Below are 25,630 nucleotides of genomic sequence, written 5' to 3'. Positions count from 1 at the left end.
ATTCCTACTTTTGCTTATATTGTTGCAGCGTCCTTCCTAGTGTGTCAGTCAACAAAAGGCAAATGTGCCCTGATTTGTAACAAAAGATTTTTAAAAGTAGATTCTAAAAGATAAGAGGTGCCTAACCCAGTGAAGAAAGTGTTCTAAACACAGCAAAGTCCTCATTAAACATGGTCTGTGCAATTCTGCAAACATCAGTAAGAAGCTTGAGCGACAGTGTTGGGAGAAGCTGCTCATGCTCAGTTACGCTGCTCTGGGCATCCCTACCTCAAGCAATACGATCTACAGTTCTGGGTTGTATGATAGTGAAAGTTTTTTCTTTCCACAAGTTTCAATGTACTACCACACAGTATATGAAACATGGTTAAAAAAAACCCCACTGATTTGCAGTGTTTGGGGTTTTTTTCAGTAAAAACATATGAGAAAGTGAAGAAATAAATTAGACCCAAGCTCAATAACAGTACTGAAGAACTCATTGTCACCTAAAAACTGCACACCTACAGTTCAACTGTCCTTGAGCATGGACATATCTTTCTGGATTGTTCTAACATCTACAACTAAGCTTTAAAGCCAAACAATTTTTAGTTTAAATCCATTTAAAAAAAAAAAAAAAATCTAGATCCAAATTTTCACCATTAAGACTTCTCTGCAGGCTCAGAGCTTTTAAATCTCACTTTCAAAACTATCACAGAAATTATGAAAAGGATGTGAGAAGGCTCCTTTTTGAGGAAATGTAGATTAAGCTGTTGCATAGACAATGCATGTTGGACCTCTGCTACGCCTCTGTGTGAAGCGAGGTGGAAGGTAGCACTTTATCAACTACTAAACATCAGCCTCTTTTCACTGCCTCCTTTCTATAGATATCTTTATCTTATATAAATATTAAGCTTAAAGTGAGTGGCACTTTTCTTTGTTTACATACAATGATTCAACAAATAACTCTTTAATCAGAACTTCACATTCAAATGGGCAGTTGAAATCTCTGCTTCTGAAGGATGAGTAATCTAATATTGATGATTCTTTGCTTACCCAAAAATTATAGGCACACTGCAATGGTTCATTTTACACCAAGACTCTCAATTTTGGTGTTTCATTACTTGCTCTTTCCCATCAAACCCAGACCCTTACTGAATTCTCTCAGGGCTTTTCGTCTCCAGTCACCACTGCCTATTGCCTAGGAGTACTGACAGCAAAGGCTAAATCGAAGGTAAAATCAGCTGGGTTGACTGGAAATCAGGTAGGCAGCAACCAAACACTGTCTTAACCATAATAATTCGGTGTAGCTCTGCAGCTCTCAAATGACTGACATACAGAGCTTCCTCATTCCTGGGCCTCAGCACCCCTCTGCCCTATAGCTCATCCACAGAAGTGCAGCAATTCTTTTCATTTTTCTTTAAAAGCAGTATTAGCTCCCCACTCCTGTCTTCCCTGTAGTCCACGTCCTTATTCATGCCAAAGTAATAGTCATTTTATTTTTTTCATATTTGCTGTCACTGCTTCCATTTCTTCATTTCATCCTACACTTCTTTATTGCTGTTATAGTTGTCCTTTTATCCTCTCTTCTAACTAAAAATTGTCTCTAGCCAAAACCACAGACACATATGTGAGCAACTTCAAACCAATCCTGGGGTCCCTGAAGTCTTAATCCAGATCCAATTTTTGCAGCTTGAGCCATCTCTAATCCCTAATTGCTCCTGTCATCTCTTTCTCACAGCCCTGGCTGTATGCCACAATGTTTTATGCTGCCTTCTGTGCTTGGAAATAAAGTTACAATGCCCTCCTGTCTCTTCAGTCTTAAAAACATATTTATTTTCTGAATGCTTCCTTCCACTGACTTTTTTGCCGAAAATTTTGTATATGAGCTGTTGTCAGCAGTTTGGCTATAGAGCGTACTAGCACTCATGACATGTAGCAAAAGCCACAAGCAGCATGCTGCCTTGCGGTCACTCCCCCAAAGAGAGGACACCTACGTTTTTGTATATGGTCCAAGGACTTGGATTTGCAAAGCATTTTTTCTAATTAGTATTTCTTGTAAAATATATAAACAGTCCTCAGCACAGGAATTAAAAACCTGTCTGAGAATCCAAACCACAAAGCTATAAAGACATATAACTCATGATGTTCTCTTTTTAGTGCACCGAGATTGCACACAGCCACAGCTTCAGAAAACGGAGCAGCCACTGAAATCCAGAATGGCCTAGTGTTTTGGGGTCCCTCCTAGGAGGTGGGAAAACAGTTTTTCTATGCGCCTCAAGAAGGACAGAAAACTGAAAACAGGGCTCTCAGATTTTGTGTTGGTATTCTGGTTACCGAGCTGGTGATATACCAGTAGTATCAGTGATAAATTCCCTCTCTCTGGGTTATAAAGGAAAGCAGTGAGCAGCATCACATCTTATGTAGAGGGCAATATCATATGCTTGTGCAAAACATCAACAAAAATATCTGCTGGATTAAGCACTTTCAAGACCACTACTTTTGTATTCTTCCTCATATAGATTGCTTCAGTAATTTCCAAAGATCTACAGTTTACTGCAGTGAAAATACAGTTTTCCATGTGAAATTTCCTCCTATCTTAATATACTTTCTACTTGAAGATGAAAGAAAGAATTTCTAGTAAATTCGGTCAACTTTTCCCAAGAAATGAGACAAAAGGCTTTCATCACAACGTTCAAATCATTATATTATTTATTTTCTTTTTAATTTCATTTTGGTGATAGTACCTTTTCTTCAAGACTCTAATTGTGACTTGAGTAGACAGAGGTGACATTACAGTGGTTTGCAGAAGATCTCCCACCCAACTATTTTATAAAGCTCAGGCCAGACTGTAGATCCTGAACGTTGCATGGACTGTAAGCTTACGTGACCAACAAAGCCAGATGTGAATCCTCAGAACACTGACACATCAGCTCAGGAAATGCCAAAGGATAAAGGTTTATAAAAGTTGCATTTGTGAAACAGTCAGCTGTAACTTAGGAATATTTTTTTTCGTAATGAAAACACTTCTACCAGGGGAAAAGAAGAGATCTAGTATGATACATATGACTCATATATTATCTAATAATTAGAGAAATGTAGGCAGCACAGTTTAGTTTAAAGAAAAAACAAACACATCAAAAAAACACAAACCAAAAATCCAAACCAACAACCACCCCCAACTTAATGAATTATCTAAAAAATTGGAAGGACAATTCAGTTACAGAGCTAAACAAGACTGTGTTCCCAATGGGGAAAGACTGAACATTTTCCATTATCAAAGAGTATCAAAAACTGTAGATACAATTACGTGAATTAGTACTGTAGTTCACAGGCAAGACTTTCAACATGGGTGTGATTTAATAGGTGCCTGACACAAAACAAGCAGTAGTCCTGCTAAGTTTCTTTCGTCTCTGGAGAACCTGATTACAGGCATTGCCCAAAGTGGCAAATTAACCCCATCTTTTCACAGTGGAATAGTTTTGCTAGTTTTAACTACCTTATACTAGATTTACAATGACATATGATAGTGCAGGATAAGTTCCATTACTCCGCATCAGGAAGTACACTAAGAGTATTCTTACTCAACCTCTGGATTTCAAACAATTGACTAATTGATAAAAGTGACTGATGCTCCACGACATTACACTGGCTTAAGCCAAGAACAAGCAAGGAGTGAAAATTCTGTACTATTGGTGGTGGAAGCAGAAAACACAGCATAATTTGGTTTGGTATGAATTCCAAGTGAAGATGAGGAATCCCATGCTTCCCTCTTTAGGCAGCAACTGCTCACACATAAACATTTATGCCAGAGCCATTCCCTCTTCCCCCCCCCACCCCCGCCTCAGTATTTATATATATGCCAACTCTATAGGAAAAATACAGGATTACGCTATGGAAAAAGACTTTTTGTAAGATCCACTACTGTCTCTATTTTATCTAGATTTCAGATAGCCCAATAATGTTTTATCTTGGTTCATATAACAACAACAACAACAACAAAAAGAATACAGAGAACACTAAAAATGAAACAGTCATTAAAACCCTCTCCTTTTATACTTATTATTATTTTGGTTTGTTTTTTTTCTTCTCTTTTTTGAATTCTCACGTAATGCCAGTTCCAGGTGAGCTTTATTGTTCTTTTTAATAGAATCTATTCTCTTCTTCTCTTGTCCTCCCAAGACAGCCAAATGAATTTTACAATGACATAAGCCTACTGAAGTAACACTTCGAGCTAGATGAAAAGCATAGTGTCTGGTTTCGAGGATTCTTTTTAACACTTAATTTTGGTCATAATTGAAGCAGGACAACAAAGGAAACTGCAGTTTCTAAAACTGCAGATCTAAGAGAAACTGACTTTCTCATGAGCTAACATGACACTGAGTTTCACTGAGCAGTTTTAGAAGCTTCCCTTTGCCTCTACTTCATGGAAAATCCAAAAATACTGTTTTCCCTTTTCTGCCTGTATTCCTGGAGGCTCTGCCACAAGGCTGGGGCACACGAGGCTGACAGGCTTCTACAGTATGGATTCAGTCAAGGTCATGCCTTGTTTTCAGAAATTGCATTTCCTCCCAAGATTTTATAAACAAAGTATTTTGAGGAAAGAGAATTAAAAAAACCTGCCTAGGTATTACGAGACTGCCTTTAATGTCATGCTTGTACATTGATTATTTCACAGGTTTTCAGTTCACTAAGGGCAAAAACATGGACATCAGATGTGGCAATGAGAACCATAGGAGATAGGAGAGGAGACTATCACCTGTAGATCCCACAAGCTGTGAATGAGGCAAGGAATTTCAGGGATGCAAATCTCGGTTTCCTGATTAAAACGTGTCCCAACAAAACTTAATTCTGCCATCTGCCTCAGCCCCAGAATTACCATGAAAGTCTATAAAAATGACTTTACCCAAGTTTTTAAGGAACGTTCAATAGTTTTACCTTTCTTATTGTCCCTGTACTGCTCATTTAAGACATCGAACTATCAGTAGAACAGAGCTTTCAGAGCTAGGAGGATCTGGGCTTTGAAGATAGAATATGCTGCAGAATTCTCTAAAAATTCTGAACTAAAGCATCTCAAAATGGGCATCCAGTATTTGTGTGCCTTAATGTTACTTTGATTCAACTCCTTGTCTGTAAAGTAAGGATAACAAAAGCCACCACCTTGTAGTTGACATATGAAAAGAAATTAATTGCCTATGGAGTGCTTTGATACTGAAGCGCTGAGTATCACAGGGAAACTTATGGGGAAATTAATAATTCTGTCTGCAGCACAAGGCTGAATGGTATGCAGGAACCGAGGCCTAGAACCACACAATGTGCAAGAGGAAAACAAAGCAACGAGCGGCTGTCGACACAGAGAGCACTGAGTAGGGAAGCTGTGCATGCATCTACTCACAAATTGTAATGCTGATGCCCAGCATGGCCAAACTAATACTGTACATGTGATCTTCATGATGATGTTGCCTCACTCTTTTAGTTCTTGATTTTCCTACATTTTAATGCAATTTCCTGTACGTAAGATACACACATATTCCAGTGCTAAGTAACACACAACACTTTTATTTCCTGTCCAGATTAAATATAATGTCTTTATAAGGAGACCCTCTTTGGAAACGACATTTTAAAAGTCAGTGAACTGCAATGAATGAAGTAGCTGTGGTTCCATATTGCTTGAACTATACATGTCCAGATTTTGGAAAGGAAAAGGAAGTAATAAATTTTGCTTGAACTCACCACACGTTTTAATTGCACAGAACTCCCAGGGGGTGTTAGGGTCAAGAGTGTAGCACCATGGTCTCAACTTGCCATCAGGATTGCGGCAGTAATTATCATCAAAGCCCTTGTCAGGATATCTGCAAACCACAACGAGAAACGTGTCAGAGAAGTCTTCCTGGCAACACTGCACAGGCTTGTGCAAGGTACTTAAAGGACCGTCGTCAGCAGAGGCAAAGAACCAGTTCCCATTAACCTTCAATCTGATCCTGTGAGATGGGTGCAGATACTCTTTAACACTCTTAGAAAGTTAATAACATAAAATCTCTTTCCAAATATGCAGCAGAATCAGACCTCCACTGAGGGGATTCCCTGCTGTGCTAATGCACAGGATACCGGATGGGGTAACTCTGCTAATTGTTAAACTTTTGCTCTTGTGTCTGTCAACTGATGACCAGACTCTAAAGCCACTCGGGTTTTTTTTGAAACAGCCAATTAAGTGTGGATTATATAAACACTGTCTGGCATGCTGGGCTCATTAAGAAAACAGGTTCTTCAGTGCAACAGCCCTGGGTTCAAACTGGAAGCTATTTGTAATAGCTGTGATACTAATGATAGCTCCATTTTTGTAATAGAGCTCATTCTAGGTCATGCCCTCATTTCAAGCATTGGGGGGAAAAAAGAGAAAAATAGGGAATTAACTTCCGTCTCACTTTATCTCATTAAGATTTCAAACTATTGTGCCATTCAATTGTTTCCATGTTCCTACTGCCATCATTGAACAGTCAGGCAGATATTCAAGATAAGAAGGGTCTTTTTGTATAAATGTGCCATATGAAATTCTATAAACTTAAAGAGAAAGACATAAATGCATACTTTTTTTCCTCCAGTGAATACGAATTGTCTTGGCTTTCCAGTTTTATTGAAACATATTTGTAAAAGAAACAAAAAAGTAGATTTGCCCCTGAGGGAAACATGAAAAGTATGTAAGAGAACAATAAAGTTAACTACCTGGGAACCTGAACCCATTTACAACTGCAAGCAGATGTGTTTCGCACAGGCAGAGGAAAATATGATTTACAAGCGTGTGTTTTTGCTAGGATGCTTTTACAACTTGATTTCCCATTCCTTGGGAAAAATCAGGTTCCTTCATCTATACAAGGGACAGGGATAATATTTAAGTACAATTTAAAAACCCCTAATTAACAAACAAAAAACCACAAAACACTAAAACCACCACCAAGGAGAAACCTCACCAAACTGAGACATCAAGGGCAGTCAAGAATGCGGTAGTTTCAGATCTAGCAGCAGTATCCTATTTTCTACTAGGTAGAAGAGAAACTGTAAAGGAACAAATTGTGTCCAAGGATTTGACAAGAAAACAGTTAATGGGCTAACAATATAGCAGAAAACAAGATGGTAGGCGCAGTGATGAGCTTTGATGTTGGTAGCACATGCTCCATGTCATGTACCAATGGAGGGCCCATGGCACTACCTGGGAACAAAGGTGAGTTCAGGAATGGCAAGGTATCTGCAGTCATAGCTTCCAAAATCCATTCAAAACAACTGGGGATGTGAAGAATCCACTTTCTAGAAGACAAATGTTTTTCATAGCACTGAATGCTCTGTCCTTCCTAATACTGTATGATATGGTCCCATAGTATGTCAAATATGTGTTATTTACTAACTAAAACTTAAGTAGAGATGTAACTGTTCTTCCAGGATCAAGCTTTGAGTGTCTTTGCGGGATGGAGTAGTGTCTCTGAACTATATCTTTCCACCTACTATATTTATGTGCCCTTTTCTAGAGCAACAACAGCCTTCCCAGTCTGATTCTTCCCACAATGATCAGGCACGCTTCTGCCTTCCTTCATATCCAACAAGAAACAGTTCCTCAGTTCCTACAGAAAAGGTCAGCTAACACCTTTAAAACACAAATATTAGGAATAAGATAAACAACAGGGCTTCAAAGTGTCCCACACAATTCAACAGTGAGACTGTGGAGGATTTTGTGAGAGCTCATCCCTTTCCTCTGCACACTCCTCCTTCAGGCAGGACACTCAGGCACAGACTTCTTGCTTGGACCCAACAAATACCCTGAGGTTTCCAAGATCTTTCAGAACCCTACATATTTCCCCACCCCAAAACTGCGGTAGCTGTACTTCACTGCTGAAGCTGAAACGAAACATTAAGATACACATCTGGTGGCAACATCAAGACTTTTGCTTAGTTTCGGGGGGGGGAGGAAGAAAAGAGTGTTAGACAAAGAGAGAACATTTATTCTCTTTAAAGAGATAGATGCTGATATCTAGCTCTGCTGCAACTAAACTGAAACTTAGTGTCTAAAACTCTTCACCAATATTTCTTTTCCCCTTCTTTTTGTTTTTTAAAAAATGAAGGACTGGAAATGATATTATATAAAGTAAATTTGCATGCAAGAGATATAACCCAGTGTATTTTAGTAAAAGGATACCCAGAGTTATTCAACTCTGATACTACACTTCAACCTTACTTTCCTCCATGCAATAAGTACCTATTTTCACAGCATATTTGATTTTGAGCAGAAAATACAAGCAGAAGAGAACTGCTGCTTCGCTATTCTGCTTAATGCCTAACGAAGTCATTATCTTCAATGATGTTCCTTCCATACTGAGGCATAATCCTGCCCATGAGGAGCACACAAGAGAACTGGAGCTTCAGAATACAGTTCTGCATCCACTAATAGCTAAAAACAGGTCATGCAGGAGTTGTCTGGGGGATTCCTACTGCTAGCTTCCATCATGTCTAAGTAAACAGGTATCAATTCTCTTCAGTAAGTGACCTCTGAAGGGAATAAATGTGGAACTGTTCATCGAGGTGACAAAAAAGGAAAAGGGAGATATATTCACCCTGAGCTGAAAGCATTGTCCAACAGCAGGTTGAAGCATTTGAAAAGATTACTAGTTTTACCTTTCTTTGTCATTGCACCTGATGAATCCATAAATGAAAATAAGTTTAAATCTGTCCAGCTAGTCCTTCCTGGTTTGCAGGTTATTCACGTTACCCCAATATGTAAAGTATAACCCTCTAGAGAGACTGCTGTATCTTAATGGGTCATTTGTTCCAGACCTCTTCTCTTATTTTCAACTTAAATGACTATCAAAAAACCAAAACAAACCAAAGCCCACAACATTTTAAAAGCTAGTATAATCAAAGTATATTTGTCACTACCTTTAGTGACCATTCCATGAAGTTAATTAACATCAGTGTATTAGAAATATATTGGACCCAGTTACTCTTCTGAAAGCACATACAGATCAGCTCAATCTGGATTAGTTCTTTTTCAGTAAAATGTATTTTTATTACAATCTGAAAACTCTCTAGAAGACATTTTCTGAAGGAAATCTTTCAAGGACGAAGATGATCATTTGTCAGACGGCAGTTAGTCTGAAAAGTCATTTTACAAACAAGCCAAAATTAATGGAAAAAAGAAATTTCCTCCTGATAGTAAAATTACTATTGTTTGTACCCAGACATTTAATAAACATTTCACTCCCAAGGAACAGAATTCTTTCTGTGACTTATTCTAGACTGCACGGCAAGTGCATGGCAAAACTCAGAAACAGATTATCTTCAGTCCCAGTCTGCTAATACAAAATATTTATTGCAGCAGAACTATGGGAGAGCCTGCTATTATTCATGAAGCAGATCATCTGAGCCAGGAGGAAAAAGAGGTTATAACACATAAACTCCAGAAGTGCAGATACTTAATGTTTTGCTGAATAATCATGCTTTCTAAAATCTACCAGTACCCATATTTCTGAGTATAAAAATGATGCTTTGTTTAGTAGAACACTTGAACATGTATAGACGTACTTTCAGTGGAAGGTCTCAATCATTCTGAGATTGTTGATTCTTGCAGTCTTCCTCTGGCAATTTAAGTTTATTCAATACACTTTATAAATGGAGTTAATCCAAAATCCAGAGTAAAACTAAAATGAAACTTTAGTCCAGTTTAAGAGAAACACAAAGGCCCTCCTGTGTGGCCTAAACCCCCACACAAAATCCTTCCAAAGGGGTGTATTATAGATGACCCTTTGTGGTGGGGTGAATTTTACCCTCTAGGACAAACCCTAATGGGGATGCAATTTGTCTTGCTATTTCTGACTCATCTTTTGGCATTATGTATCTATGCCTAAATTAAAAAAAAGAAAAAAGTCTAAAATATAAATCCATGTGCATAAAATGCTAAACAGAATGATGAACTCCTTTGCCAGGCTGAAAAAAAAAGTGTAGTGGGCAAACATTTTGGTCAAACAAATCGGCTGCTTAAACCTGATTACAACAGAAGACCACAGCTTTAAAACTGTTAAGTATTTCAAAAAAGGAGCATACTCTGACTTAACAATGTTGCAAGTTTATATTCACTAATTGTGTCAAGAACTCTAACAAAAATGTATGATTTTTAATCATTATTTACTTTATGATTACTTTGAGGTATTTTAAGCTGACTGAAGCTGCCTAAGAGCATATACAGAAACATTCGGAGGTTAATTTTTTACTGTCAATGAAGCTAGGGAGGCAATTTTGATCAATTAATGCAGCACATGTACATCACTGCACTACTCGGCCATGGGATGTAGTCACAACTGCACAAAATAGCGTCTAGTACCCGTCCTGCATCTCCATCGTGACTGTAGCCAGGCTGCACACACCATGGGCCACAAGCTCAAGGAACTAAAGCTAGTGAACTCCACAAATTTCAGTTCAATAATGCTGATTTTGCCCAACTGGTTCCGGAACGTGTGCGATTTTCAAATTATAACCACATGGATTTGCTTGGGAGGGAGGAGGGGTTACCTCTCTGGACGAAATTTGTGCTTGTGTGGTCTCTGAAGATCCCAGCGCTGACACTCCTTGCCTGACTCGGTGTGATCCATTGGCCCTCTGTAACTCTCTCCATTGCAGGTCATGCATTCAACTAGGAAAAAAAAATATGTACTAGTCATTTATTATGCTGATGACTTGTAGCACACAAAAAAATTTCAAAAATTAAATTATATCCCTGCTGTTATAAACTGAAACCAATCTAGAGAGGTAGAAAAAAATGATATCTGTTAGGTTGGTATGGGACATGTCCTTTGGAATAGAGTCACATCTCTTTCTTAGATTTAAGCCAGATGCTTACACTTGGTATCACTTTATAGGGCACTTATGGTTTCGAGGCAGGTAGGTGCGAACTGCTAGAGGCATTCATGTTCCTAGCAGATTTTTAACCTTGCCTATGGTTAGTAAGAGAGAGAGACACATCTAAGGAAGGAGTATTTTTAGAGATGATATTTTCTAATTAAGTAGCATTCATTATTCTAAATCACTCTAAGTCATAGTATAATAACAGTGCAAGTTTAAGTCCAGAATAATGGCTGAATCACAATTTCATGCAGAACAGTCTGTCTCTTTAAATTCCCAGCACTTTCAGCTACATATGATACTGTTTCTTTTCGATACTAATTCTTTTTGGCAGCTTAAAGTATGATACATTTTCAGCCATGGTTTGGGAAAGTGGGGGGTGGAGGAAGAGTGGGCAAAAGCTACCAAAGGGATTTGAAATCACTGTTGGAGAAAATATGCTTCACAATTTAGAATGAGAAGTCTTAAAATATAAAATAAATTCACCATAATTAACTATAGACACATTTCTCAAGTGCCCCCTAATTAGAGTAATTGTAACGAAGCATCACTTAGTAAATACTAATTTATGCAATTACAGATCTCACCCTTCCGTCAAAACATCCGCTACCAAGGTCTTCATCCTGCAGTGAGCTCCAGGTCTTATCCCATTTGAAGTTCACTTAAATTGATCTTTAAATGATAGCTTTTAATAGATTTTCAAGCTCCTCATAAATCATTCTCTTCCTCCCTCCCTCCATCTCCCTTTTCTTCCCCCACCACCGCACAGCTATTGCACATGACACATTAGCAGGGAAATTAAAGGCATCCTATCTTGAGAATTTAAATGGGCTGATTGACTGGAACTGAACTGGCTGATTAGCAAGATCTAAGAGTTTAGTTTGGAGGTTAACAGAACTTAAAAGTTAACAAATGCAATGGTGCACATGAAGTGTCTTTCAAATTCTGTGTCTTGAAAGTCAAATGGGACTGGATTTATAAAAAGTTTCACTTATTTACAGTATTAATTTTAAAAACAAAATGCATGCTTAGACCGAGCTTTCATCCTGCAATTCGGTATCTACATTTTCATCAAAAAGAAGAAGAAAAGTTGATTTTGCCATGGAATGGCACTAGATGAATTTATCACATGTAATATTGAAATTGTTAATGGATTCACTATAGACTAGACAAGTGAAAAAAGGGTCACGTCTGTGCGATCAGTACAACTTCCATTCTTCCACCTCCTCCGTGACCCGAAAAAAAGCTGCTGAGCCTGAAATCTTGTTCGAGTCTTCCAGAGTACTGGAACATAACAAGATCTCCTCTTTCTCTAATAACTGCTTTTCTGGCTGCATGAGTTATTCTTGCTGAGAAATCACCTATTGTTTCTCCAAAGTCCCCGAGCCAGTGTCACTGAAACTATTTTTCCATCGTACCTGTTCTGTCTACCTGCCGTCAGCAGGGAAAAGGCAACTTTCCACGTGAGCCGTGCCGGTTACCTTGTGAGCAGAGGGGGATGTCGCAGACTTCATGGCGCATCTCTGGACTGGTGGTGAAACACCACGGCCCTCCTTCTTCCCCTCGGGGGTTTCGACAGTAGTTTTCCCGCAGGTCTTTACCCCGATAGCTCGAAGGCAAAAAGCTAGTTTTAAAATGACAATCATTACAGTATAAGAGCATGCAAACTTCAGTGTTAATCATACTATTTGTACTAACAGTTACAAACAATCGCATTTCTGCTTCCTTCTCCCTCCACCCTGCCTACACAAATGCCCACACCCAAATATCTGTGCATACACAAATACACATCTTCAATCAGGATTACTCAATCAATGGCCTAAATCTGGGACAATTTGTCTAGCCCATAGTTTGCTCCAGCGAGTTTTACTCCTGCCCCTCGGGTGTCCGGAGCCAGCTATCTGCTGCAGAGCCAGAGGCAGCAGCACACTCCCTGCCAGCCCTCGCCGCGCTCTCCTTCACGAGCTCCTAACTGCTCACACAATGGTGGGAGGCCCTTGGACAAGGGACAAAAATGTCTTGGGTGCATAGGTGAAAAGTACATCGAGTCCATGATGTATGCACATTGTGCACATACAGTGGGCCCAGCTGGGCTTAGTGTGCACCTACTGTGTAAATCCCACAAGCAGAGAAACCTCTTCCCATCGCCGGTCAGGCAGCAGCTAGAACTGAGCATCAGGAGTGCGTGAGCATGACCGAGCAGCGTGACACACCGCGCTGAGAGGCTGTCACTGCCTGAAACCACAGACTGCTTTGCATTTCAGCAGGAGAAATTTCCCCAGATCCCACTTTAGCAGTCTTGCTTTATGTTCTGCCACAAGCCCCACTGTTGTCACCTTAGGGTCTGCTACTTCTAGACCCACTCATCATTGCTGTCCTACAAATCAGGTCATTTCACAGTGACCTAGCTGACTTAAACTGTGCTCTCCCTTCATTATATTGTCTGCTTTTGCTGTAAGGGGCTATTAAATAACAACACCCCTGAAGATTTTTCCCTTAGATTAGGGGTTCTTGGGCCAACGTTAAGAACTTTGTTTTTCTTTAGTGGTTTAATAGAAATGTGAGCTAATACTATATTTTTTGCCTAACACACACTTTCAGTATGAGACTTTGCTGCTTATACTCAGTCCATCAAATATAAACTCTCCAGGGTCAAAGTTTTGTATTCTTAGCTGTCTGTAAAATTATGTGCTTACCTCTAGAGAAACCCCCACATACACACTGACATACAAGGATACATGTAGGCGTGTATATAGTAGTGCTATATATACTATTATTATGGTAATGTTAGTTATTTTTCTGCATGAACTAGGGAATTGGTAACCCCATAGTGAGGAGCCCGACCCCAGAGCTGATTCTGTTCAATGCCACTGCAAGAGCTCATGACCACACTCAGGCTGCACGTTGCAGACAAACTCAATGGCACTTCAGTGCTAGTTTCATAGAATCACAGAATCCTTTTGTGAAAAGACCTTTGAGATCATAAAATCCAATCGTTTCACTGCAGTAATGCTTAAATGGCAGCTAAACCTCTGTATTTAAAAAACACATTAAATCAGAGTTATGTTTAATTCCATGAAGATTTTGTTGTTGTTGTTAATTGAAAAGTTGGGTAAAATATATTGGAAGATAACACAAAACTCGTAGTTCAAGTTAATGAATTGATTTTCTTTTTGAGCTCTCTAAGATTTGTTCTAGTATTTTTCTTTCGTATATTTAAATTCTGGTGGAAATATCACAAGTAAAGTGCATCTTTTATTCTGAAAGTGCTCAGTACTTTATTTTGGGTGTTTGTTTGGGGATTATTTTTCTGTTGAGTTTTTTGTTTTGTTTTGGTGGGGTTTTTTTTAATCACCAAGGTAATTTTTCTAGAAGAAAAAAAAGGAATAAAATTTCTTCTAACTTCTTTTAGAAGACTGTAGACACTTGCAGCTTAGGAAACTAAACTAAGCACTTGGGACAGTCTTCATACACAGAGAGTGATTTAATTTATATATAAAAGCAGAAGAGAAATGTATGGTTCCTTCTGTCCTTGGCAAATTCCATGTTACAAATGAATAAATTATTTTTTTTTTTAAAAAAAGAGAGAGAAAAACAAAAAGAAAATTCTGACATGTGACATTTAATCATGTTTTATGTCCGTAATGAAATCTTTGAACTAACTCTGTTGATCGCATTGTGTTTCTAGTCAATGCAATGTGGAAGCATTGTGGCTTCACCAAGGGCAAATTGTGCCTGACAAATCTGGTGGCCTTCTACAATGGGGTTACAGCTTTGGTGGATAAGGGAAGTGCAACCGATGTCATCTACCTGGACTTGTGCAAGGCATTTGACACACCATCCTTGTCTCTAAATTGGGAAGACATGGATTCGATGGGTGGATCACTTGGTGGATAAGGAATTGGCTGGATGGTCGCACTCAAAGAGTTGCGGTCAACAGCTCAATGTTCAAGTGGAGACCCGTGACGAGTGGCGTTCCACAGGGGTCGGTACTGGGACCGGCACTGTTTAACATCTTTGTCAGTGACGTGGAAGTGTTCAAGGCCAGGTTGGATGGGGCTTTGGGCAACCTGGTCTAGCAGAGGGTGTCCCTGCCCATGGCAGCGGGGTTGGAACTAGATGGGCTTTAAGGTCCCTTCCAACCCAAACCATTCTGTGTTATGATATGATTCTATGATTACTTAAAAGAGCATTTCTTATTTTTCGTACTTGAAGATAATAACTTTTATGTCATTCCTGCTGCTATAAAATTGTTGCTTCTGTTTTTCCTCTGCAGTCTTGTAATATAAATCTCTTGATATTTTTTAGCTGAAGACAGCCCTGGGCAAACATTTCTGATGGGACATTGCAACCTGTGTATATGTTAATGTAGCATGTCAGTGCATATTAGAAAATTGGAAAATCTTTCTGCTCAGAAATTATGGACATTAGAAACTATAGGGAAAAGACATTTCAACTTATGTCAGATATGCTGTCAGAACACTAAAAAAAATAGTCTAAATGAATAGCAGTAGAAACTCAAGATGGGTCAGATAAACAAATGGCTTCAACAGGTACTGAAGCAATATTCCTGAGGAAGGAAAAGATGAGATTCAGTAAAGACCCACCCAGAAACGGAAGATAGAGCCACTCCTAAAACTCTGTGCTGATTTAGTTCAACTATATTAGGTAAGGAAAAAAAGAAGAAAGCCAAAAACTGAAGCCAGTAAGAGTAATGGTAAAAACAGATTCAATCACAGCAAAAGTCATGGAAACTAGCAAAAAGCCTGTGAAGGATTGGTCTACTCTTTGACCATTTCTTTGAACTCTTTTTGCATTGGATTTATCCATTCAGATAAAAAAGATCGTAAGAGAAAAAAAAAGATAGTCTTGTAATCTGTACTAGGATGGAGACAAAAATAATGGAAACCTGATTTCAGCTCAGAGTCTCCAAGTTCTAGTGGAATACAAATAAATAAAAATATAATTTGTTAAATCCAAGCACAAGTTTAAAGTCTGAAGTTATTTCAATTCTTTCTAGGATAATGAAAAATCAGTAAAGTACATTTCTCCCTTGAATATGAAAAAGGGATTTATTTTCCAATGGCACTTTGTGATAATCAGATGTTGAGAAAAACTGACCTAAAAATCTCAGCCTTTCTTACTAATAAGTTCCAAACACACCACTACTGTCTGCTTCTTCCCATCTCCCTCATGTCTCTGATGATGAAATCATATTTTCTGATGTTGAAAAACAAAATTAGCATGCAGCCACCTCATTTATCCAGTGACCTTTTAAAAATTAAACTTATTGCACAAGGCAGGAGAAAAGTCATTCTCATAAAATACATCATAGAAGAGTGGCTGTCGAAATGTATTAGATAAAACTGTGTATGCTGTATATTAAAATGCAATTTAGTGATAATATATATCATCCAGACAGTTTTCTTTCTTTAAATATATAAAATCATATGTATCTTATATAGAATAAATGCTCATTCTTGCTTAGGCTGTAATTATTGAGAGTTCTTTCACTTCTGTAAGATGAAGATTGTATACTTTAAGGTATTGACTCTCAAGAGGTCATTGCTGTGGGAGCTGATGGTATTTATCATACGTTCACAATTAAGAGCGAGTCTGGTCCCACACTGAAAATCAAACACACCACCTTCTATATTATAAGCAGCCAAGTTCAGTCAAGTTCAAGCCTGAGGCTCAGCTTTGTAACACATCATAAGATGAGAGAACCCAAGTATTCTTTGCTTTTTAATGTTGTTCCAAGATATCATCTTGCACACTGGATAGATTTGGTCAGGACAGGACAGAGCAGTGCACAGCCCAGTTCCTCACTAGCAATCGCCAGCTTGGCTCCTCCTAAACAAAGTGCTGATGCCGGGAGTCCAGAGCAAAAGGCAGCAATGTGGGTAGGAAGTTTATGGGTGAGAGGACACTTTGTTCTGGGCTCTTCAGGGCTTATTATCTCAATGGCTACAGGCAACATAAAAAAGGTTCAAAGAGAAATGGTCGAAGAGTAGTCCAGTACTTCATAGTCCTTCTGCTAGTTTCCAACAATGTTTGTTGTAGTTGAATCTGTTTTGACCATTACTCTTACTGGCTTCAGTTTTTGGCTTCTTTCTCTCTCCTTAGCCTATATAGTTGAACTAAGTCTACTCTCAAGGTGTAGATATGGCCTCAGTTCATCACTATATCAGGTCTTAAACTCAAAAGTTATGTCCCATACTTGCTGCATCAGTCTTTCGTTATTGCTCATATGGTCTGAAGGAAAGGATTTCAATAACCTGTTCAGTCCCTTCCATGTATTTATTGCCTGGTCTAAGTGTTTTATAGTGTTTACCATTTTCTGCAAAGAATAGAGAATTAATAGTAACTATGCAAAATATAATAACATAATTATATACTGATCAAATAGGTGAGCTAAGATCCCTAATATCCCTTGCTTCCTAATAATGTATTTTTTTAAATTACCCATTTCCTGGGAGTCAATTAGAAAACAGTGATAAACTTCCAGACCCCAGGCTGAAGTTACACAGATGTTTTGTTTCTGCCAGTAGCTAAGAGATCAAACGGATATAAACAGCTAAAAAACTGACACAGGGAAGGATGGGATCCAGACACACAGGCTGGCATTAGGAGAGATCTCTTTGGCGAAAGCCCAAGAAGGTAAGGATTTTCTGGGATCTGGAGAATGGCATCTCTCAGGGAAAGGCAAGAATACACCTAAGAGATTTTGGTGTCTAAGGTCTTTTTTCTCATAAATTTGTCTGCTAATAAGTCAAACCATGCTTTATGGAAGCTGTCTGAGCACTATTCCCATTGTCTTTGCTGCTGAACTCTTACCTGTGCTCGTGGGGGATCATTGAATTCCAGGCTTGACACTGGATACCACTTTTGGTAACGGATATCGTTCCTTTGTAATCTGCTCCTTTTCCTATGATACAATTCCTGACATAATCTATTGAAAGAAACGGGAAGAAAATTAAGGGTTTGGTTAATGTATTTAAAATTAAAGCTCACATAAAAATAATATATTTTTGATAGCCTTTAAATACTTAATTATTCAAAATACTGTTTAATTGTCCACATACATTATTGTATCTTTTTTTTTTCCAAAATATTGATCACTAACTTCACAAAGCAAGCTACTGAAAATGTTTCCGAAATCTCTGATTGACCAAAAGTCCATGTCTGAGGACTTAAGACGCCCACTCAATAATGAGGTAAATAAAAGCAATATTAAGTCAACAGCAGTAACTCATAAAACTGAGCTTTGAAGTAGTAAACTGAAATAGTAATTCAGACTAGTCCACATGATGTTAGGCAAATATGTAGGTTGGAAAACTGAGCAAAATGAACTTCCATGACAGCAAAACCAAGATCTTTGTAAATAAAACTGTAGGATGCAGCTTTCAGAATACATAAAACCATCCCATACCCAGAATGCTCCTATAGCCAAAAAGTCACTGACTGACCTCAGCTTTTTTCCCCCTGCATAGCTGGAAAAACAAAATCGGTAAATAAATCAGTTACCCTTCTTTTCATACAGATCAAATGCATGGTCTTGCTTCTTTCTCACACCATTTGTCAAGCTGTTGAAGGATAACCAATGGCACCGTTTTGTAACTCTGTCATAAGCAAAGGCCCTGCAAAGAAAATCTGGATGAGAAAAAAATCTCTGTGTGGTTTATAATAATGACACATGGCCTGCCAAGGAGCATGCAATGACATCAGATTTATTTTTACTGGGAAAGTCAGAGAAACAGCCCAAATTACAATTTAAACCCACAACTGTGCTGACAAGAACAAAGAAACAAAGAAATTAAATTGATGTGGCCATTACATTAAATACCAGCTTGGTTGTTCACACTAATCTAAGAGTTCCCTTGTCATTAAAGATCTTTATTTTAAAAGTGAGATAAATGTGACTCCATTTGTGTCCCCAGTTGTGCTGCTTTCTCAGGGGAAAAAAAATGGAAGACTCTAAAACACCTTCTTTCCTCTGCTTACAACATGCTTCTGAAAGAGTTAAGTATCCACACTGATGGCTTGAGGAAAATTCAAGCACAAGGAGTCTGTTTCTTGCCTAGAACAACAGAGCTGTTTAAAAACAAGATTATTTTTATTTTTATGAATAATCTAAACTGTGATAGTGTACCTACAGCTTGTCCTTGCTTTGCTTTTGTTTTCTTTCTTTCTCTTATTTTTAACTGCTTTCAAGGATAGAGTACAACATGTACTGAATTGAGTGGATGGGGGGGGCAAGAAAGACAAACAGAAATCAAAACAATAAAAGCACTTTCAATATTTTAAATTAAATGTGCAGACCTTTTTCTCCTAACATAATTTTGAAAGGAATCTCATTAAGTGTAGGTAAGATATTTTAAAGGATTTTAAAAACACAGTTGACTGCCTTGGTGGAGGCAACAGTTAGTCCAATAACAAGAAAAAATGAAAACAAACAAACAACAACAAACCCCACTGAAAATTCATTTTTCCCTTAATTTCTCATTAGAACCAAATAAAAAAATCACTGACATGATACTATTGTCTCCAGCCCACCACAAAGTCTATATTTCTGTCAGTCATCCCAAATCTTCTGAGATATTTTATTCTGATCTGAGAAGGCATTTTAACACTACTTGATAATTTCCAAAAGACACACAGCTTTCTCACACTTCATCCATACTTTGGCTGTGCCATATTCCTGAGCACTACATCCCCCAACTCAAAGCTCTTTGATCTTCATTTAATTCCCCTCTTGCCATACAAGTTTTTCCATGTGAGATCTTGCTGGCTTCAGTTAAAAATATTACAAGATCCTATCCAACCTCCCGACTCTTCTCTCTTTCAAACATCCTCTTCATTATCGTTTCCATCACCAAACAGATTTTTCATCCAACTGCTCTCTCTACTCTGTTGACTCCAAATGTTTCCAACCTGCTAACCTTCATCCTTCTGCCCTTGTTGAGCCTTCTGTTCTCTCCTGGCTAGTTCTCAAATATGAGCGTATCCAAGAGCCTCTAACTCCATCTTCACAAAAATATCCTTGACCTTTCCTGCCTTTCCAATTACATTCTCCTTTCCCTTCCTCCCTCCTAAAGTGGGAATGCAGAATGCACTGTTTACAAACATTTCTTTCAGTTTTTGCCTTTCAGTTGCCTTTTGGTTTCTTTCCAGTTTGGCTTCAGCCACTTCTGCACATAAAAGTTTCTAACAATCTTTTCTTGGACTAAATCTGGAGGGTTTTTACACTTCCAAAGACAACATACTTAAGAAAATTCTTGGACTTTCTTCTACTGATACTGCCGATCACAACAATTTTTGTTGTTGCTATTCGTACTGAGATAGATAGTAGGTTTTCTGATCAGATACTGGAATCCTGTGGTCTATACTGGAATCCTTTTCTATGTAAATACAAAGACATGCCAGAAGTTAAACAGATAGCAAAGGAAAAGAAAGGCGCAGCTTTTTGGGTAAAGAAGTGACATATCTGCAATGTTATCTGCATAGCCAATGAAATTGTAACTATATTTTTTCTCATCCATAAGAAATGTAGTGGGAAAAGGTGCAAGGATGACTGAAGGAAAACAGTGGGGGTAATGGACTGCAAATGGTGGTGAAACAAAGGAATAAGAACAGCTTAGCAGCAGGTTGATAAAGCTGTAGGGAAGGAAGGAAATGATGCACAGAGTTATGAAGTCAAAAAGGCAAGGTAAGTGAATCTAAGGGGTACCTTGATGGGTGATTTTAGGAATAGTGTTATGAAGAAGAAACAAGTCTAGGTAAGGATCTTGTAACTCAGGTGGAAATGACCAAGATCTGCACAAGCATGACAGCAAGAGAAAACAGGAAAGGTTCCTTCTGAGAAGTGACATATATTAGCCCCAACAAAAAGGTGTCAAAGTTAAAAACCCAAGGCTAATGATTACCAAATATAATATTGAAAATTGATTTGCAAGTGATACAGAAACTTATCATAAATAAATCAAAAGTCATCTCTAATATTTTTCCCCCTAGAAAATAAGGAGTGGTTGATCCTTTATAAGTCTGTAGTGCCTGGAATCTGCTACTTCACCACTTTCTGGCAGAAAAGAAACTCAACCCTCTTCCTGCTTGGGTACTTCACAGGGCACAGACCCAGGTGTTGCTGCTCCCAGTGCTATTGTCACAATTATGTTACAAAGTACTTCTCTTTTATTTGATCTTAATACTTAAACAAATTGAGTGTGCATCCAGACAATAAAACATCATTGCTCTGACCTAAGTGATGAAGAACTACTGCGTGGATATGGAGGATCAGAATCAAGCCATGAAAATGCCAATAAACAAAGGAAAATCCAAGTCTTACATTTCAAGTATTTAAAATTTGAAATTGTGTTACTTGTCTTATTTTAGAATGCTCCCACAGCTACCGGTAAACTAATTGGTTTTAATTTAAGTTGGCAACAAATTTCACCTTGTAGTAACCATATGCTTGTATGAAGTTAAAGACTGAGGATCCCAGGAATAAAAGGGAAACATTAGTAATCGCTAGTTCCTTTAAAGGGAACACATGTCAAATATGTGTTTACAGTAGCATCAAAGAACTACGCACACTACAACTGGACTCATCTGGGGCCAAATGGGAAACCACAAGAATGTTCCCAGATACAGAAAATCCCTCTTGTTCTGCTGCACAGTGGTAGCACGGGCAAGCTCTAACCACCTACACCTCTGCTCCCAGCCTTCCTTGCTAAAAATGTGTCAGGGAAAATGGAATTTCAGAGCATGAGTAGTCAGATTTGTGCTTCTTTTTTCATCTTCAGTGCAAAATAGTTACATGACTGATTGCCATTCTGCTATCTGTGAGTGGGACTCTTCCAAGCTGTGTTGTCAAAGTCCCTCATGGCTCCTCTATGTTGCTTTACTGACTGATTAAGGCAGGGAGAATCTGCCCCTTAATGAATCCATCAGACAGACACTGTCCCAATAGAAAAAAAATTCTTCACAAATGAGGAAGTTTTAAAAATTCAGAGAGATTCTAGATTATTATTCATGTAAAATAGAATCAACAACTATATTAACCTACTTTTTATTTTCAGAACACAAAACATACCAGCCAGAGCAGCTACAACTAGCTTGAGACAATTTTCCTAACCAGATGTTGGAATACAGAATTGTTGTTTGCTTGGCATCATTCAGAATTTTTTTGTACTGTGAAATCTAATTTTATAATACTCCTCACTGCTGACCATCAGAACTCCGGGATCTCTTGCCGTATTAAATACAACCGGATCCACTTGGCAATGATATCAGTAGAAGCTCTGCCAATAGGAAAAAGAGTGGCTTGTACCATGTGAAAAATATTAGTGCCTGGAAAATATTTTCTAACAGAAATTAAGTAAACTTTACTCATTGCTTACATATATAAATAGTCAAAGTACAAAACAATACAAACTAGATCTTGCAGCACTGGAATTAAAGGCTTAAAGAAGGATTAAATTACAGTTGAGGACCTTTTCTGCCAAGGAAGAGCTTTTGTTATCACATTTGGTCTAGCTTCCACTTGTAGCGATTGTCAAAACATTTTTATGTTTCAAGATCAGGCTCACATTTAGCCGAGTACTCACCAGTACAGAAGTCATCCATTCTCTCCAAGATTCTCCTGCATTCATGTCCTTTCATTTATTGCTAATGGTCTAGACTAAGAGAGGCCAGGGGGATAATTTAAGTCTAATACATGGGAAAAACAATAGTGATTTGTTCCAAGAAATAGTAGACAATATGTACAAGGCAGACAAGCAATCAGCTGCATGATGTGTTTCGAAGAGACAGCAGATGCTGAAGAATAGCTATCGTATACTTGTAGTGATTGTGCAGCCCAGGTTTGATTCCATTGTATCAGATTAGTAGTACTTGCCAGTGAACTTCGGCAGTGCATGTGTCTGTGCTCCATGTGTGAGGTTCCCATTGAATTCAGCAGGAGTAATGTGCAAAGAATGAGGATAGAATATGGTCTGAAGTGGTGCTGAAATACTGCAGCTGTGATGTGTGACAATAACCATTTTATAAGAGACATAAAAATCTCAGAAATGTTCACCGAACACTATAGTGCAGTGCAAGTCATCCACATCTTAACATGACTACATTTTTTCAGCTATGTTATGGATATTAAAGACTGGACAAGCTAAGAAGACAGAACAACCCAGATAAAGCTTCAGAAAAGACTGACACTCTCTGGACAGATAGAACAAGATCACAGAAATCTTTAGGTTGTCCTCAGTACAAGCTACCGCTGATGACAATTACAGAGAGACCTTTGGTCAAAGGGTGTTACATAGGTTCCATTAGGGAAAAAAAAAGAGATACATAACTTACTTGCAAGTGAATGAAAGTCCTTTGTTCCTGCTACATCTCTTGGCACATTGCTCAGTGGTATTTAACAGCTTGGTTTTTACTTCCAGTGTTTTGTTTACTTTAATGAGCATCAACTCTCCTGTTTTTTTGAAGTCATGAAGAGGATTTCTCCTTTTTCCTTTAGCCTCTAAGAAAGAAGCAAAGAAGTAAAAAAAAAAAACCAAAAAACCACCACTGTAATGAAGAGTGCTGAGACTAAAGATGGCATTAGATATGAATAACATTTATTAGGAATTATAGGAACATGGGTACCTAAAGCATAGAGAAATTCACAAAAATAAGGTACAAGCAGATAGTTGAGAAGAATTGATTATTTTAGATGGTTATCTCCATTCTTAAAAACAGGAATGATAGGAATTATAGCAAAATTAATTTCAAAGAAAAACTTGCATAATGCTAGAATAGGGTAAAAAGAAAGTTTGTCACCCTTTGTGAAATTTTTTCAGAACCCTCAAAATATGCCTGACAATAATAATAATAATCTGGGATCTTATAAATATTTCCATTAAAAACTCAAGTGAAAAAGATAACAAAGGTCTTATTTGGATGGACAGATCGTAGTTACAATGAGAAGGAAAAGGATATAAATGTTAAAGAGAATCACAATTTGAATATGATAAACTGTTCTTAAACGAGCAAACTGTTATCACAAACTGTGAAAAGAAGTGGAGTCCGGAGGTGACACAAAATAAGCATTTGTCATCCCTCTGCTCCAGTGAAGACTCAGTGTGAGTGTTATGTCCAGTTTAGGTCTGACTGAATTAGAGTTGTTCGCCTACAGAAAAGAAGACGAGGGGAGGCAGAGGCCATAGCATGGAAATAGTCTGCACTGCTGCAAAGATTTCTGCAAAAAGGAACGCACTGATCTGGTTTCCATGTCTCTGTTGAAAGGCCCAGAGGAAAGAGTACAAAACAGAGCAGGGAAGATTGGCTAGAGATGTTTGGCTACAGTGCAAGAGAAGTCTTTGTTTTTTGCAAGAATAACCCACAATTTTCCCAATATGTATGCATATTTTTATTTTTTGTTCCATAGAAACCAGTCTGCAAGTGTACGCTGCTGCATCGTCAGTGAAGGCAGATGAGTACCTCTGGAGAGTGATTCTCCCTGTTGTGACAGATGAGTAACACAGGGAGGACAAATTGCCCTTTGGATCTATTTCTCCTATTTCGCTCAATGATCCCAGATGATCAGATAGCTAATCCAGGTAAGGTTAGGTGAATGAATACCTCCTTAACTGACAAAGTAGATAATAGAATTTTTCATAACTTCTTTCCATATAACTGTTTTCGCAGCTGTCCTTTCATTTTTCTCTATAGAATCTGCAACAATAATAGAACATGAATGCTCAGGATCAGTTTATTAAATTTTGCCAGTCTTTCAAATATATGAAACCTCAGCCTAGTGCTCAGTTATCCTGAATAGCTAATTCCTCATGCAAGTGCAGAGTTAACTTCTGCTTGGTGCACTCTGTGCAGCAGCTCAGAGTAATTCTGTGACTTGGAACAGCTGAGGCTCTGAAGGAGTTACTGACAGCTCCACACGCTGTAGAGCCAAAGAGGGCTTAAGGGTGTTCCCTTTGCAGAACTTCAATCCTGATCAGTTAGTGAGCTCACATTTTCACTGGATGCAGCTAAATCACACCTCTCAGTGGTGAGTTATCCCTAAGACACCTAAAAATACACCAAAGACATTTAAATCAGATTTCACCAAGCTTCAGCCTCTAAAAAGCAAAAGAAAATCAAAGGAGTAGAATATCTCTGCTGCAATGTCCCTATAAAATAATCTTCACCCCATCCTACTCTCCTCCTTTTTCAACTGCTGAAGGTGAACTGTGCTATTCCCCTACACCTAATAGCTCGCAATTTTAATTCGGACTGCAAATATTTTCAGAAAAAAGAATTTATTTACCTCCAAATCCATGTTACCATTATATGAAGAAGCTTTAGATGAAAAGATCGAATATTAATAGTTTTGGTGCCGTGTAGGGACTCATAGTACCTCTCAAGCATTTTCAGCCTTGTATTTGTGCAGTGCACATGTACCCAAAATGAGCCATTATGTTAGGGAAATGCTGTGAGGACGCTCTTGCCTTAAGTATCAGCCCCCTGTTACTGGAAGACGTTGTGTCTACACTGAAGCTGCTTTATTTTTTGCCATACCTGCGACAGAGCCAAAGCGCTGCAAAAAGGATTGCATCTGCTGTTTAAGACAACAGAAAAACATGTCTTCTATAAAGCTTTTGTGGTAAATTTATCAATCTAGTATTTTACAAGACATATTTGTTAGTTCTATGTTGTCTCAGCCAAGACTTTTATGTCAAATGGAGGTAAGAATCTGTACAGAAAAATCAAAGTATTTTCTTACAGTTCCTGATGCTAACAT

At 38.2% G+C, this 25,630-nt stretch overlaps 1 protein-coding gene across 5 annotated transcripts in view; it reads right to left on the bottom strand.

Annotated features, from left to right (window-relative positions):
* Window positions 1-25,630, bottom strand: part of HGF (hepatocyte growth factor) — a 62,100-nt gene that overhangs the window by 25,973 nt on the left and 10,497 nt on the right. For 4 of the 5 annotated variants that reach the window (XM_054802986.1, XM_054802975.1, XM_054803002.1 and 1 more), the window contains 6 exons: window positions 23,209-23,374; window positions 18,382-18,494; window positions 17,692-17,806; window positions 12,336-12,478; window positions 10,525-10,645; window positions 5,707-5,825 (listed from right to left, as the gene is read on the bottom strand). In XM_054802986.1, coding sequence (XP_054658961.1) covers window positions 5,707-5,825; window positions 10,525-10,645; window positions 12,336-12,478; window positions 17,692-17,806; window positions 18,382-18,494; window positions 23,209-23,374 — 777 coding nt within the window. The remainder of the gene's footprint in view (window positions 1-5,706; window positions 5,826-10,524; window positions 10,646-12,335; window positions 12,479-17,691; window positions 17,807-18,381; window positions 18,495-23,208; window positions 23,375-25,630) is intronic. The other variant, XM_054802995.1, reaches the window with a different exon arrangement.

Source organism: Grus americana, chromosome 1 (genome assembly GCF_028858705.1).
Source record: "Grus americana isolate bGruAme1 chromosome 1, bGruAme1.mat, whole genome shotgun sequence".
In the NCBI taxonomy this organism is placed as follows: Eukaryota; Metazoa; Chordata; class Aves; order Gruiformes; family Gruidae; genus Grus; species Grus americana.
The sequence above is the reverse complement of the archived record's forward strand: the minus strand, read 5'-3'. Positions and strand labels throughout refer to the sequence as shown.